At 36.1% G+C, this 15,826-nt stretch overlaps 1 protein-coding gene across 6 annotated transcripts in view; it reads left to right on the top strand.

Annotated features, from left to right (window-relative positions):
* Window positions 1–15,798, top strand: part of LOC108967684 — a 17,234-nt gene extending 1,436 nt beyond the window's left edge. The window contains exons 2-18 of one of the 6 annotated variants that reach the window (XM_018931261.1): window positions 1,258–2,421; window positions 6,182–6,276; window positions 6,371–6,400; window positions 8,660–8,774; window positions 8,934–9,031; window positions 9,671–9,791; window positions 9,938–10,088; window positions 11,071–11,156; window positions 11,208–11,332; window positions 11,392–11,621; window positions 11,696–13,019; window positions 13,131–13,345; window positions 13,414–13,452; window positions 13,601–13,671; window positions 13,988–14,146; window positions 14,245–14,658; window positions 15,351–15,548. In XM_018931261.1, the coding sequence (XP_018786806.1) occupies window positions 1,384–2,421; window positions 6,182–6,276; window positions 6,371–6,400; window positions 8,660–8,774; window positions 8,934–9,031; window positions 9,671–9,791; window positions 9,938–10,088; window positions 11,071–11,156; window positions 11,208–11,332; window positions 11,392–11,621; window positions 11,696–13,019; window positions 13,131–13,345; window positions 13,414–13,452; window positions 13,601–13,671; window positions 13,988–14,146; window positions 14,245–14,658; window positions 15,351–15,548 (4,509 nt within the window). In that variant the 5' untranslated portion in view covers window positions 1,258–1,383. Of the gene's footprint in view, window positions 1–1,250; window positions 2,422–6,181; window positions 6,277–6,370; window positions 6,401–8,659; window positions 8,775–8,933; window positions 9,032–9,670; window positions 9,792–9,937; window positions 10,089–11,070; window positions 11,157–11,207; window positions 11,333–11,391; window positions 11,622–11,695; window positions 13,020–13,130; window positions 13,346–13,413; window positions 13,453–13,600; window positions 13,672–13,987; window positions 14,147–14,244; window positions 14,659–15,350 lie in introns of those variants that run through there. The other 5 variants (XM_018931259.1, XM_018931262.1, XM_018931263.1 and 2 more) reach the window with 5 other exon arrangements.
* Window positions 15,799–15,826: the final 28 nt, after the last annotated feature.

Genomic DNA, 15,826 nt, shown 5'->3' with positions numbered 1-15,826 from the left:
TTTTTCAAATAGTTGTAATCGAAAAACAATCTTTCGTCCAAGGCTTTGAGAATTATATATCAATGATCTGTGTAAAATTACATGAACACCAGTTGAGTAGTTCTCGAGAAAATTTGCCAACCCACTTCAAAAACAAAGTTTCGAGAAAAATGCGTTTAAAAACGGCGCACTTGGCCTAGCTAGTCTCGAGCTTACACGTTGTCAAGGCTGTAACTGCGAAACTATTACTCGGATCCACTTGAAAATATAGGACAAGGCATTCTAGGACTGTTGTAGAATTTAAAAGACAATAAAAAAACAGGTTTTTTGAAACCCATAAACCCATGTAACCCCTTAAAGAGATTAAGTGAAATTTAAACTGTGTTAAACTCAAAAATTATGTGATGCTATCTTTCTTTAAGAGCAAATACGTAAAGTGTTTACAKAAGAAAATATACAAAAAGAAATGAAAAACGATTAAGCTATGAAACAACTTCAAAAACAAATTGGATAAGGTATCAGATTAGACTCCCACATTGAGTTCACGATTGGTTTTTGTTGACAACTGTTTATAAGGAATAAATTTGTTGGAAGCTTTAACAAAGTTTTGTAGAAAGTTTAACGAGCAAATTGCATTAAGCATATCATACGATCTTAAAAAAATGCTAAGTGAACTGCCCATTTTTAACATATGGTGAAACTAAATAGAAAATTGTAACCATATTTGTGTGTATAACAGTGCAAAAATATTTTCGAAAATAAGTTTTTCACAATTAGTGAAAATCGCTTTAAAGCGAAATTGAAATAATAATTTATAAATACAACATGCAAGCAAAATACCCTCATCAAGGYACCAATTTACGGTTTTCAGCAAAAGTCACGTTCGATTCGACTTAATCGCTAGTAGTTGCACTAGTAGCAAATTTGTACGAATATTAATTMTGTAATGAATTCAGTAGAAAATGCAATGTTATGCAATGTGTAATGCTAAAAGCGTATTTTTGTTGTGTTTTATAACAAAATGAGATATACATAAAATAGAGTGAATTAAATAGCGAATACAAGAAAAAATTAAATTAAATATTGATAAAACAATATTTAAACAATATTAAAACCCCAAAAGAATATAAAACATTGTTCATTATTAAATAAGCAACCTATATATATATATTTTTTTTATTTAAAAAATAAATGTTGACATTAAAAAAATTATTCTATTTCAATTAATTTAAACAATAAAAATTAAAACACAAACTGTAAATATCATACAGTTTTCAGTRTTATGCCGATGAGGCCTTTTTGATACTACAGACGAACAAATAACTTGATTATTCTTGCGCCAATGTGTTTATGAAATAATAAATAGTTCTTTCCTAAACTGAAAAAAGCTTGAAAATCTCAAAAATGGATTCTAATCACAAAAATCATACTTCTAAAGAAAACCCCCGTGGCTCTATGTCCTCCATTAAATCGCTAGAGGTGCCACCCACGCCAACGCGATCGCCGAAGAAGGTATCTTTCTCGGACGATTTTCCTTTTAATGAAACAAACGCCACGGCGCCGGACATTAGTACCACCACAAACGGTGCGAGTAATGACAGCAGCGAAGCCAACGATCACAATAACAGTGTATTTACAGCGCCGAGTTCGGTCACCGAAGAGGAGCTAACCGCCGTAAATCACGTGCTGTTGCAGGCGGCACAATATCTAGAACAATTACACGGCGCTCGAGATMACCAGCCAGAGCCATATAGCCCACCACTAACGAGCCACAACGAAATCAGCACAAGCAGCAAGCAAATAAATCTCAAGCAGCCACCACAGAAAGTAAAGCGACTCGCKAAAGTCGGTGGTGGCGCTGRAGCTGCTACAGTACCAAATGTAAGAGCGCAAGAAACAAATACCAGCGATGATGAATTGGGTAAAGTGGAAGTGCATAAATTACCCAACGTCAACACAACTACGCCAACAACAGCGGTAACTGCAACAACAACTACAAAACCAGCAACAGCCAACATTGTTAGCGTATCACCTGCTGTGTTTGAATTAGACAACAACATCGAACAATCGACAACATCGCAGAAAGAACAACAAAAGCACCACCAGAACCAAAAGCAAATAACCAAATCACAGTCAATAGTCTCTGCAAATACCGCACCAGCCTCCGAAGCAGCTCCGAGAAAGACATTTACCACCACCCTCAGCAACGTGCAGCTGGCGGAACCAACTACCTCGGCACAATTAGAAGAGATAAGCGAAGAGCAGTCTCACGTGGCCCGATACATTGACCGCTACAACCTCAATTTAGATAAGAATTTCAGCGCGATGGAAGTGGAGGCGAGGCGTGAAAAACTGCGCTGGCTACTAATATCCGAGTGTAGCGCGCTGCTCGCCGAGGGCAAGCACACTCGTGAGGCATTCCGGAAACTGGTGCTGGAAAAGGTGAGTTCCATGACTGATAACAGCTGAACTTTATCTAAGTTCGGCTTAAAGCAATTAATGAAATATCTGCTCTACATACTAAAGACTTCTTAGTCGGGCTTTGATTTTTATTGTTTTACTAAGTTGGGTTACTTAGTAGCCGTGTTTCGAGTTTCTTTAAAAAAAAAGACGTTGTCTATACATATATTTATGTGTAAATATGTATTTAGGAATGTAATCGTTCAAATTAGCATATATATGTACATGCGTATGCATAAATAATGTAAATTTGTGGAATGGTTTGTGTCATAAAACAACAATGAAAGAAATCGGCAAAAGGGATTCCAAAAGTAAAGCCGGTTAATGAATATTTTTGGTTAACGCTAAGCAACGGCTGCATATTTTAAAACAAGTTTCGCGCTATGGTCCATATCTGATTTTTTGTTTACTTATTTTAATCACAATCAATGTGATGACACTGAGTTTACCAATCATTAACCCTTAATAGCGAATTGAAATGCAGATGTTTAAACTACAGTTTTTATTGAACTATTCTGAATAACATAAATTTTCGATGTAGGAACGAATGTCGGCCTAAAAAATAAGTAAATTTGATAAAAACAAATATTAGCTTACAAAARGTCTGGGAAACAATTTATATCATTTGAACAATCTTCTCGAAGTGATCTTCAATACTTTTTCCACTAAATGAAAGCCAGTCAATAAAATTATTCGATTGATTAGCGATTTGCACATATTATCTCCGGTATGCAAATTCTTTTAAATATTTGCATTAATCATTGTTTGATTTCACTTGCAATAACTGTATAAGCAAATATGTAAGCGTAAAGAAGCTAAGCAGATGTTAAGTGTTCTTTAAACCTGTTGATTAGRCTTAGGGGTATGACTTTTCAGAGTAAATATAAAGAAATTAAAATGTAAAAATCAACAAATTATTTCGCAGTAAAAAAATGTCTTACATAAATTCTATATAATATTACAATTMAATAAGGAATGGATTTGAATTATGTAGTTGTCAGCAAGTAATTTTTATATATATTTAAATYTTGTGGTTTTATAGAAATCACATTTTTTGACAAAATTCCATGTTACTACTCAATCAAATTCACTGTACGGAAATTCGAAAACCACCTMCAAGTGGTTAGTTTGCCTGGCGCAAAGGTCCAAATATACATTTTCCTTTATTGACAACATTCTTTYCACCTAAAAATAGTTTTCTTTAACAAACGAAATTATTTTTTAATAAGTTTTTTTTTTTTCAAAATAAAATTCAAAAAATGTCTCAATCAATTGTTCGAAAGCTGTGGAGTAAATACTTGTTCTTTCAAGATAAGATCTAATACAAAACATATACATATAATGACTTCTAACTAGAATTTTTTTTCCAGCTATATTTCCATCTTCCAACTGGACATTARCACCTCACAGAATAATGTCATGTAAAAAGTACTTGTCGCTTGTATACAATAAGGCACTCTAGACTAACAGACCAATCATGCAAAAGACTCATAATTGTTATAAGAAAGTTTTTAGTCTATTAATTTCCCTACAATGCAGTTTTTCATTTGCATACAATCAATTATCTTTGGGAGCAATAATGTGAAAAGCCGGTTGTTTTTTTGCTTTAAGCAAATTTTAAATATCTTGTAATGAAACAAACAGATAGACATAATGAGGAGAATGCACATCAATCAGTAATTTGTTGATTACTTTTAATTAATACTATCTACAATATTTTTTTTAATATATTCGTTTATAATTAGTTTCCTCATTCCTTCAAATCCGGTTGTAAAATATGAAAAAACTTGCAGAATTTCTCGATAGAAATTTATGAGAGGTGTAGATTTAATCGAAAGAATTTCTGAATCTCAAATAAATGACTAAAAACGAAAGACACGGTASATTTTTTCAGATTTTTTCAAAGAGAAGACCTTTGGAGCGGAAACTCGGCGACTTAACTAGCGACCGAAAATTAAATTTTTACAAAYATTATCAGTATTTACAGAGACCGTAAATATTGATAACTGTTGTGATATTTATATGAAAAAATCAGTCACTTACAATAAAGTTATCCATCACGTTTTTTCAACTTACAATTTTTAGGGTTTTCTTCGACTATAATATCAACATGAAAGTCAGTGGTTAGGGAACCCGGAACCTAGAAAATCCTAAAGCATTCAAATAGCCGAAACGATTTCTTTTGCAGGAATGAATTCGATTAACTCAATTTTGGAGTACTTTTCCCACTAAATTAAGTCGTATGTTATGAATAGCACGTGCCATATTGACTTCTAAAGCTTGAAGAGAATCTGATTTATTGCTAAAAGCTAATGACTTCAAATAACCTCACAATAAGTAGTCTAATGGTATTAAATCACAACTTTTCGGAGGTCATTCAATGTCACAATTTCTTAAAATAATCGACTCTCCAAACTTTTTTCGCAATAACTCGGTTGTTACACGTGCTGTGTGGCACATAGCCCCGACTTGTTGGAATCAGATGTTGTCAAGATCAACTTCTTCCAATTGCGGCCATTAAAAGTTTGTTATCATCAATCTTTACCGTTCCCCATTGACAGTAACTTTGACACCAACTTCATTTCAAAAGAAGTACATACTGATGATTCCACCAGACGAAAAACCTCACTAAACTGGCAATTTAGGTGAACTTAATGGTTGTTCATGAATAATTTGTGGATTTTCTTTGCACTAGAATCGACAGTTTTGTTTATTTACTGCACCACTCAGATGAATGTGAACCCCATCTGTGATGATTATTTTCTTAATTATGTATTATTATTTTGATAATAAAACTGAATAATTAGTAATAAGTATGAAAAAAAGTTACAGATCACGATATTTTAAAAATGGTCAAAACGACACTTAGAAACCAGAGGATCATTGTTGGAAAAACCCAGTATATGCATATAACCCACTTTTTTAGTGGTATTTCTCATACTCTCCGAAATATTCCAAATAAAACCAAACTTATTTGTCAATTTGTCAACATTGTCTTAAAGAATGTCTGTGGCAGTTGCGACAAAATATTTTATTTAGAGTCACACCTAGTATGACAGCCAAAAAGGGCTACTTTATCAATTAATTTAAGATTTCAAGTCTATATATATATTTTGAAGAAAATAATTATATATTTTTTGAAAAAAAAATGCTCTCCTTTACTCCAGTGATTCCCCTCCCCTAAAAAAATTACAAAATGTCAGCGTTAAAAAAAATATATTGATAGTTCATTTTACGAAGAACTTCATATGATTATACAGAACATGTGGAAAAAAAATTTGATAGTGGTCGGATCACTCAAAGTAAATTCGTAAAATGCTTCTAAAGCAGTGGTTGGTAGGAGGGGAACTATTACTGAATTATGTAAGTGAGAATGAAACTAAAGGAACCCAGTGAGATCTCCGTTACCTTAAATTTTATGAATATTTTTCATTCTATGTTGAAATAAGTATCTACGTGCTTCCTGATTTAATTTACATATATAATGTATGATTAAAAAATTAAACGCAAAAAACATTCATTTGATTGTTTAAAAGTAACGTAAAACACCAAATGTAAATCATTCATGATGAAAAAAAATGCTGTACAGGTCACATTTCCCTTAGCAGTACAACCTTGCGTGATATTATTTCGTCGCTGTCTCAACAACAACTAAAAGATAGAGCATACATGTGAAGTCAGCTTGCACAATTGTCCTCTGAAATGTTGACCTCTACTTATAGGCATTTTATTTTCTTTTTAGGAATTCCAACAAAAGTTTTTTCATCTCTTCGATCTCGAAGGAAACGGTTACTTGGTGCAGGATCGTTGGGTTGAACATTTAAAAGGACGTCTAACGTGAGTATACAAATACCTTTCATCTTTTTAATATTTTCATAAAAAAAATTGTTATGAATAAACTTTAACTCAAAAACTTTAATTTTTCAAGCAGTCCCCTGAACTCAACATACACAGATCCTTGGTAAATATAGAAGTTTGTGTACATGCCGCTAAAGCTTTTGTTGTAAAAGAGCTGAAATTTTTTTTAATATGTTTGWTGTCAAATTTTAACACGCTTTTGATGTTGTGATAAACAAAAAAATACTGAAGCTATAATACTCTATGCAAGTGCATTTTCTGGAGCAACTAAATATGTATGTAACTAAATCAGAAAACGTAACTGGCGAACGTTTGACATTCAACTAAAAACGTTTCGTTCTTTTTAGTCACGTTGTATGATATAGATCAACAACCTTCAAGTCGAATAAAAATTATTTAATAAAGAAAAAATAGCTTCTATGAATATCTTCATTTTAAATTTGATACGCTATAGTGAGCAATTGATACGGAGATCGTAGCATTACTATGAAAAATAATTCCTACCAAGTTTTGTGAAGATATCTTCTCATATAAGAAGCTTCCATGCAAGGAGTTGAGTTTGATTTTGATTGAAAACGTTGTATGGCAGCTATAAGCTATAGTATTCCGATATCGACAGTTCTTAAAAAAGAGAAGCTTCATGGAGAGATCTAAAGGTCTGTAAAATTCCATTTCGATATCTCAAAAGCTGAGGAAGTTGTTCGCATACATACAGACGGTCATCCAGGCTGACATGATTAAACCGACTCAGCTCGTCACGCTGATCATTTACATTCATATATATTTTTCAGCATTTCACATTTCTGGATGTCAGTCGTACACCATTATTGGCAATCTCGACAAGCATTTCATTGCCCTCGATGTCTTTGAAGCCTGGCAAAGCATAAGTGAAGTTGTTTGCTTCTGGCAACACTTTCCACTGCTGTCCTGCTTCCCAAGACCGTTCTGGCTGACATACGATACGACGTTTCTGTATTGATTGTTGATTGGTTGACTACGTAGATTTTGACTCTGGAATTGCCTGCAATTGTATTAAAGGCTAGCTCCGCGGCTTTCACAATAGCAAAGACCTCAGCTTGAAATATACTACTGTTCTCCGCCAACTTAAAAGGTTGCCTTATGCCTAACTCTGGATAGTATATTCCCGCACCAACTCCATCACCCATTTTCGAGCCCTCCATATAGATGTTTAGAGTGTTGCGCTTATCTAACACACCTTTACGCCAACCATCGAGTTTTACTCTGAACCTTCTTTCCCTGTTGAAAAGTGAGGTCATGTAGTCGGTATTTGCCGAACCGCCATTACCCACCGAGCTTTGCCCGAAGGTTCTATATGTAAATTMTCCAGCAGCTAGTAGTCGTCCTGCCGATTTTGCTGCGCAGTTTTCAGCGAAGTTAATGGTTTAGTTCCAGTTCATGAGCCGCCATTGTAGTTGTTCTTAAAGCTCCCCTTATGCACAGCGCAGCGAGCCTCTGAACCCTTTCCTTTGGCTTCCGGTAGGTGTCCGAACATCCAATGTACTTGTTTAAAAGCCAAAAAGTAAGAATCTTTTGGAATATACTAAGCAGATCTGAATGGAATATATGTATTGTTTCCTTCAAGTGATCGTATTTGATAGGAAGCCCATTTTGCATGCCTCCATTCCCTTTCACGGCTTTGACCGACTTATAACGCTTTTACCTGAGTTGATATTAAAATTTTAGAAAGAGAAGAAATCATTTTATTGGCAATCTACTCTTCTGCAATCACATCATGATGTTCTGTTTACAAGAAAATTAGATATTTTGCATGTGGCAGACGTCAAACCAAACTATAATAGACACGATAGTCTCCGTAATACCATCTTGGTATCACGGTGCTATTTCGTTCCTATATTTGCATCATTAACAAGGTACCTTAACGAGCTGTTGGAGGCCCGCTCCCACGATATTCGAATCTAAGTAATCGGAAAAGCCCTGAATTTTCAATCATCCAAGCACTGTCAGCTCGCCACCATTGCTCGAATTTTCTGCAGGAATGTTTCCGCTGCTACAGAAAAAAATGTAAAGGGCAACAGTTTCCAAAAGTTTTCATAGCTCCCTACAAATATCCACGGAGGTTGTACCAACAAGAAAATAATACAAATATTTAAGGAAATAAAATATTTACAAACAATTTTCTGAGAAGTATATACCCACATGTGCTTTAAATTAAATATTGTAATGTTTTTTCTTCAAACAAACTTTGGTAATTCTAATAAAAATGATGTCTGTTGCTTACTCATTAGCTAAATTTTGCGCTAAAATTGTATAGTTAACAGAAAAAAAAATTATTTACAAACAATCACCTACTCTAAAAACAATGTTTTGTTTAAATTCACAGCGATGATAGACAAATGGATTTCGCCGAACAACTCGAGTCAGTGGCATATGTGATTTGTGGCGAGAACAGTAAGATCACACCGAAGAACTTTACAGAAATTTGGCAAGCGCGCGGTGTAAGTAAAATGATTGCCTGCTAATTTCATTTTAGAGTAAATTTGTATGCGCTTAGTGTACATGTTTACATTTTTATAGTCCATAAACTGTGCACATTAGTTTAAGAGTTTAAGGACTTTAAAAAATCTACAAAATTTAACTGCTTCTTCCGCATACAGATCCTGGATAAACTATACCGTCTGATCGATGTTGACGGCACGAATCTGATATCCACAAACCAAATAATGGAATTCATTTCACACCTGACCAATACACGGTGAGTATCCCACGGCCGGGCTGCGCGAAACCGGTGGCGCAGACAGACCCACTTCCAATCAAACGAAACAAATTTTTAACGCAACATTTGGCAATGTGCAACATCTATTGACGCCATTAAATTTAACGTACGAGTGCRCGAACATTGTACGTGCTGAACACTTACAAATTGCAAACAAATCGATTAACACACCCGARGAGCAAACGCAAATGCAAAAGCTAATCCAGAAGCCTTCCTCATCCATTCATTTCCATAGTGGCAAATAAAAAGTGTTGCACTCTTACACGATCGTGGTAGGTGCCCGCAGTACCCCCTATGTAAATGCGTACACATATGTGCTAATGTGTAACTCAAGCAACCGAGGCCGTGAGTGCAATAAGCACACGATTCRCTGCTCCATTAATCAGTCAGCGTCCAATAGCCGCAATCTTTAATTAATCTATAATTTATTGCACGAGCTCAACTAACCGAAAATGTTTTCTTCACCTTTACTGACCGCCACTCACGTCTGTCTGCCCAGCCAAACACAAATATTTACCTATAGACTTGCAACCACCGGTGTGAGCGCACCAACACAACAACTGCAACTTCACTTGCCGTTTGGTATTTTATTTTTGTTTTCTTTCATTTCGTTCTTAGGCCACGCACCGGTTTTGATAAGAGCTCCCTGGTGCGTCTGGAGCAACTCTTTCGCAGTACTGTGGGCAATGAACGGGAGATACGACGTGAAGAATTTCAGAAAATAGTAACATCGAAAAACGTGAGAATCTGCCAACAGCAATTCGCATTTTATTTCTCTACCCCTTGAATTTATTTTTGTTTTTCTTGTCTTTCATCTTGCTGTTGCGAATGTTTGGTTGGTTTGCTGCTTGTTGCTTGTTGGTACATGGATGTCACTCAATGCAGCCATTCTTTACCGATCGTGTCTTTCAAATATTCGACAAAGATAACTCGGGTTCGATTTCTTTGCAAGAGTTCATCGATGCCATTCATCAATTCTCCGGCCAGTCAGCGGACGATAAAATACGTTTCCTATTTAAAGTATACGATATCGATGGTAAGTGCCGTACTCGGGAAATAGTCTTATTTGGTAGCCATTGAAAACCAGTTCTGGTATGGCACATGCAGCATTGACCTTTATTAAAAAATTGGCAGACTTTGCCGAGTGTGTCTATCCCTTATAGAGCAGTTGGTTCAAATTTTAGAAATTATAATAGAGAAAAACACGCCCCTGAACATATTTCTGTTACGAAAAACTGTTAATATATTCTAAGAATCCTTCAGAAGCTATTTAGAAGTTCTCCCTTGACTTTTTTTATAAATAATAATCCTAAGCATAAATATGAAAGGCAGTTAAAAACTTATTGATGGCGATTTATTCTTCAATAAATATATCGGCGTTAAGCTCGCTGTAAACATGTCCTATACTCGTATATGCGTAGTCGAAAAAGTCTGTTCGTATTTTGTCAATAGATGTCGTTGCAGTCGAATATAAAAAAGGGAAGAATGCCGGGTTTGAACCATTTAAAAAAAGCTGGCTATAAAAGATTTGGAAAAAACTGAGCGAGCTTGGCTGGGAACTTTTGATGCATTTACAACATAGCTCTGATCTTGCACCATCGGACTACCATTTGTTTCGGTCAATGCAGAACTCCCTTAATGGAGAAAAGTTGGCTTCAAGGGAAGCCTGTGAGAATTACTTTTTGCAGTTTTTCGCCGAGAAATCGGAAAACTTTTCCACTGATGGAATAATGTCTCTAACGGAAAAATGGCAAAAAGTGGTTAAAGTTCATAATAAATATAAAAAAATAAGTTGAAGTAATGTTAACGTGCAATAATMTTTTGACTAGAATTTTGAACAAACATTGTTACGAAAGCAGACTGTTTTTTTAAGATCACATAATAACCATAACGAGGGTTTTTTCTAACCAGGGTTATAACTTTTAAGAGTATAGGACGGTATTTGTTCATGGGTGTGGTCAAATGAATTCTTGATTTACATGACATATTTCTTTCAAATATGTTTATAATGTCCTCAGGCGACGGTCTGATACAGCATAAGGAACTGCATGATGTGATACGCGCCTGCATGGAGGAAAATGGCATGGAATTCTCCGATGAACAAGTAAGGTTTTTAAGCAGTTTTAAATGACTTAACTTAGTAACACCCATTTAGATTGAAGATCTGACAACAGCCATGTTTGAAGATGCGGATCCCTATAATCGTGGTGAAATCACTTATGAGGCCTTAAAAAATCAAATTTGCAAACATGGCGGATTATTAGAAAACCTCAGTATTACGTAAGTATTATCTTAACTTTTAATATTTTTGTATATAACGGAATTCTATTGACGCACAGCATAGATCGTTGGCTTGTGCCCATGACGCAAGAGACTCCTAAGCCGAAGTCCAAATGTCCGCGACTGCGCTTTGACAAGCCACATCAACTCACTTTGGCCTACATGAAAAATAACCAAGCTTTCGTTTCGTATCTATATATCTACATTGCCATAAATTTGTGCCTTTTCATCTCACGAGCCATTCAATATCGAGCGAGCAATGGATTTGTGATTGTTGCGCGCGCATGTGGTTAGTTAAGATTCTTAAGTTGATGTACATATAATATCCAAAAATTCAACTAATTKTGATTTCTACTCCCGCAGGACAATGTCTGAATTTCAATTGCGCCTGGATATTAGTGCTAATGTTGCGACATTCTCTTACATATCTGCGTTCACAGGGGCTTTCTTCGTACCTGCCACTGGATAACCACATCTATCTTCACAAACTAACGGGTATTGTGGTGTCAATCCTGAGTCTGCTTCATACCATCGCACATCTTTTCAATTTCTCCATAATTGTGGTGAACGATCCTAAAATCAATGCTGGCCACTACACAATCGGCGAATGGCTGCTAACCGATCGCCCAGGGCTGTTCGGTCTCATACCGGGCTGTGCCAACCCTACTGGTTTGGCGCTACTAATTATCCTATTAATAATGTTCATTTGCTCACAGCCATTTGTACGCCGCAAGGGTTCCTTCGAGGTCTTTTATTGGACGCATCTATTGTATATTCCATTTTGGATTCTACTACTGTTTCATGGTCCGAATTTCTGGAAGTGGTTTTTGGTGCCAGGGCTGGTGTACATAGTGGAGCGTATATTGCGMTTTGTCTGGATGAAAAGCGAACATGGAAAAACCTACATCAGTTCCGGTTTACTTTTACCATCCAAAGTTATACATTTGGTCATTAAACGTCCATTTAACTTCAATTTCCGTCCTGGTGATTATGTCTTTGTTAATATACCGGTTATTGCCAACTATGAATGGCATCCCTTCACAATAAGTTCAGCACCGGAGCAGGAGGATTACATGTGGCTGCATATACGCACTGTAGGCGAATGGACCAATCGATTGTACCAGTATTTCGAGAAAGAACAGCAGAAACTCCAAAATGGCGAAATCATACAGCACCGACATGCGATTCCCACCGACTTGGTGTGTATTACCAACAAAACTGAATCTAAAACATCCGCAACGCCACAAATCGATTTCCTTGCTCAAAATCTAGCACGCTTACATGGCAAAACCAGTGCAAATGATTCAGTACTACTACCAAGTAAAGGCGCAAATCAAATGCAAAATGTGCCCCTCAAACCCGCGCGACACATACAACAACCTTCAAAATTGGCCATTGACAATACAAATACTCGCAATGAGAACGATATTGCATCTACGAAACACGCAGATCGTATACGCAGCATTAAGAAGACGCTCCAACGTACCTTCTCTCGCAAAGATGTGCCTGCGAGAACAGAGATCGATGGTCACTGGAATGAAGGTTTTGTAGGCGATCAAGTGGATTCCGTCCAAAAGCCATTGGACAAACGCTTACAAAAGTTAAACTCTCGTAAACCACAGCTCGAAAAGAGTCTCTCACTACCAGATATGGCCATCAAGTCTAAAAAGAAGGAACGCCTCAAAGCGTAAGTGTTACAATAAGATAATAACGGTATCAAATGAAGATGAAATAATGTACTATATATGCAATTGAAAATACAGATTAAGTAAATGTTTTCCCTTTCATAYTATTCAAGTTTACGAGCGCTCGGTCGTTCGGAATCTGAGAGGTCTTTCGATGAGTCACGTGTCAGGCGTGCGCGACTTCAGAGCGGAGGTTTAGCCTACTTAAACCCTCAAAACAAATCGCTAGCACAGAGTTTTCGTTACATGCGCAATAAGCCGACAATAATTGCCTTTAAAACACCAAGCCTCGAGGAAGCTGAACAAGATTTTACGGCAACACCGAGAGGTAAGGCCCCAACCATACAGGTCTCTAGTATAGTATGTAATAACTGTGATCATTTCAATACATTACAGGCAACATGGATACATACAGGGAGCTAGAAGAAGGAAAAGGTGATTATTGTACTATTTTGATCCCGAAAAATGATACTTAGATTCAAGTAAAATTTTTGGATCCCGAAAAATCTTGCGTTTCATTTTACTAACTTTTCAAARTCATTCATAAATGCGTATTTTTTTTTAACTTTTAACTTTACCTCAGGAAATGGAGTTGGCAAGACCGACAGCACGACAATTGAAATATCCGAAGCCAGCGTGTCGAAACCGTTAGAAGTAAGTATATTAAATTATTAAATTATACATATTTAACAAAAATATACTTACTTGCATATATAATAATATATGTTTTACGGATTAATATATGTATCTCAATGCGGCAGATTTTTATCAACTCTTTTGTAGTACTTACTAAAATTCAATGACTGCAATATACATACATAACACTACTAGATATACMTACTAAGCTTAGAATTATGGTATTTTCGATATCATTCCATTCAAATTAATACGTTTATAAAGCATACACTCTAAATTTCTAATTGGCTATAATACACTAAAGCAAAAYCATGTCTCGAATTCCCACCCTAAGGATCCAACAGCGCGAACTAAAGTTGGTCGTTTTCGCAGACCGACCTTTTTGCGTTCCCTCTCGACATCCATCAAAAATCGCGGTAGCAATGGCAGTCTACCACCACAGGGCAACCATAACTCGGGTAGCAAGGTTACACTAGACGCTGGCGTATTAGAGGTTTGGGATTTCAACACACGTTTACAAATATGCTTCACGCATATATTTATGCCTACGGCAGTTATTAATAGCTTACAACATTTTCTTCTTGTATAAAGATCTTCATCGATGGYCCATATGGGGCGCCGTCCAGTCATATATTCGGCGCTCAACACGCTGTGCTCATCGGCACTGGAATCGGTGTCACGCCATTCGCATCTATTTTGCAATCCATAATGCATCGCTACTGGAAGGCTCGGCAYACCTGTCCGCGTTGTCAATTTGAGTGGGCAAGTGATATACCGAAAACGGTGATGAATTTGCGTAAGGTGGACTTCTTTTGGATCAACCGCGATCAGCGCTCATTCGAGTGGTTTGTAAATTTATTGTCACAGCTGGAAATCGAACAGGCTGAGCTGGGTGGACCAATGGAGAGGTTCCTAGATATGCATATGTACATAACCAGTGCYCTACAGCGCACCGATATGAAGGCAGTGGGACTGCAATTGGCTTTAGATTTACTACATGAAAAGGTTTGTGATTATTTGAATATCTTTGCTTACTACTTWTTATACGCTGAATACGATATATTACCAGAAAGAAACATCAGAGACCCTATAAAATGTATATAAAAATTATAATGAGCCTTATCCGTCTGTCGGTCTGTATATACGAGATGTAGTAGCGCAGTTTTTGCGATAGCGATCTGAAAATAGGTACATGACTTTTTCTCCTCAAGAAACTGCTCATTTGTCGGAACCGCCGATATCCGACTACTATACGATGTAACTGATCCATCAAACTCAAGTCCTTATATGGACAACTTTTTTAATCGATAAGGTRTCATCACGAAATTTGGCATAGATTATTACGCAAGGCAAYGTTACAATATCCGAATAAATTGTATATATAGGGTCAMTATAGCAATTAGCTACCATACAAACGGCTCGATGAAATTTTAGGAATACTTGTTTCTTAGATAAGGTATTTTTACGAAACTATTGTTCCAGGCAGCGCTACAAACTTCGAACAAATTGTTCAGGTCGAACAGCTTATAGCTGTCATACAAACTCAGTAACCAAAATCAAAATAAAATCCTTTTTATACCCTTCCCTGCTSTAAAAAATGCAGACGTAAAGRATATTATAGCTTCGGTGAAGACGAAGCTAACGTTTTTATTGTCTTTAACTTCGCGGCTCTAATCATTGAATTTGCTTGGTTTCAGGGCAAGCGAGATCTCATTACTGGCCTGAAGACGCGCACGAATGCCGGTCGTCCAAACTGGGATAAAGTTTTTAAACAGCTGCAAGCGCAGAAGAAGGGCAAGGTAACGGTATTCTACTGTGGTCCACCACAATTAGGCAAAACACTGCGCTACAAATGCGATCAGTACGGCTTTGCATTCCGCAAAGAATGTTTTTAATTTATAAGTCAAACATATATTTTTTTATTGTATTATTATTATGTTTTCTTATTATGTTTTAAACTTTTTTGTTGTTTTATTAACAACTAAGCTGGGTTTGGTTTTAAAATAAACTTTATTGTAAAGCTTAGCCTTAAATGCCTCATAACGGTACATTGTTGTCTGTTTAAGAATTTGATGTATGCTTAAAAATATTTAACTTAAAAACCTTTGATGAAATATTTATAAATTATGTAAATATAAAACTCATTTAAATTAAATAAAACTAAAGATATGTA

The sequence above is a fragment of the Bactrocera latifrons genome, unplaced genomic scaffold (assembly GCF_001853355.1).
Source record: "Bactrocera latifrons isolate USDA-ARS-PBARC rearing strain unplaced genomic scaffold, ASM185335v1 scaffold_195, whole genome shotgun sequence".
NCBI lineage: Eukaryota > Metazoa > Arthropoda > Insecta > Diptera > Tephritidae > Bactrocera > Bactrocera latifrons.
The sequence above is the reverse complement of the archived record's forward strand: the minus strand, read 5'-3'. Positions and strand labels throughout refer to the sequence as shown.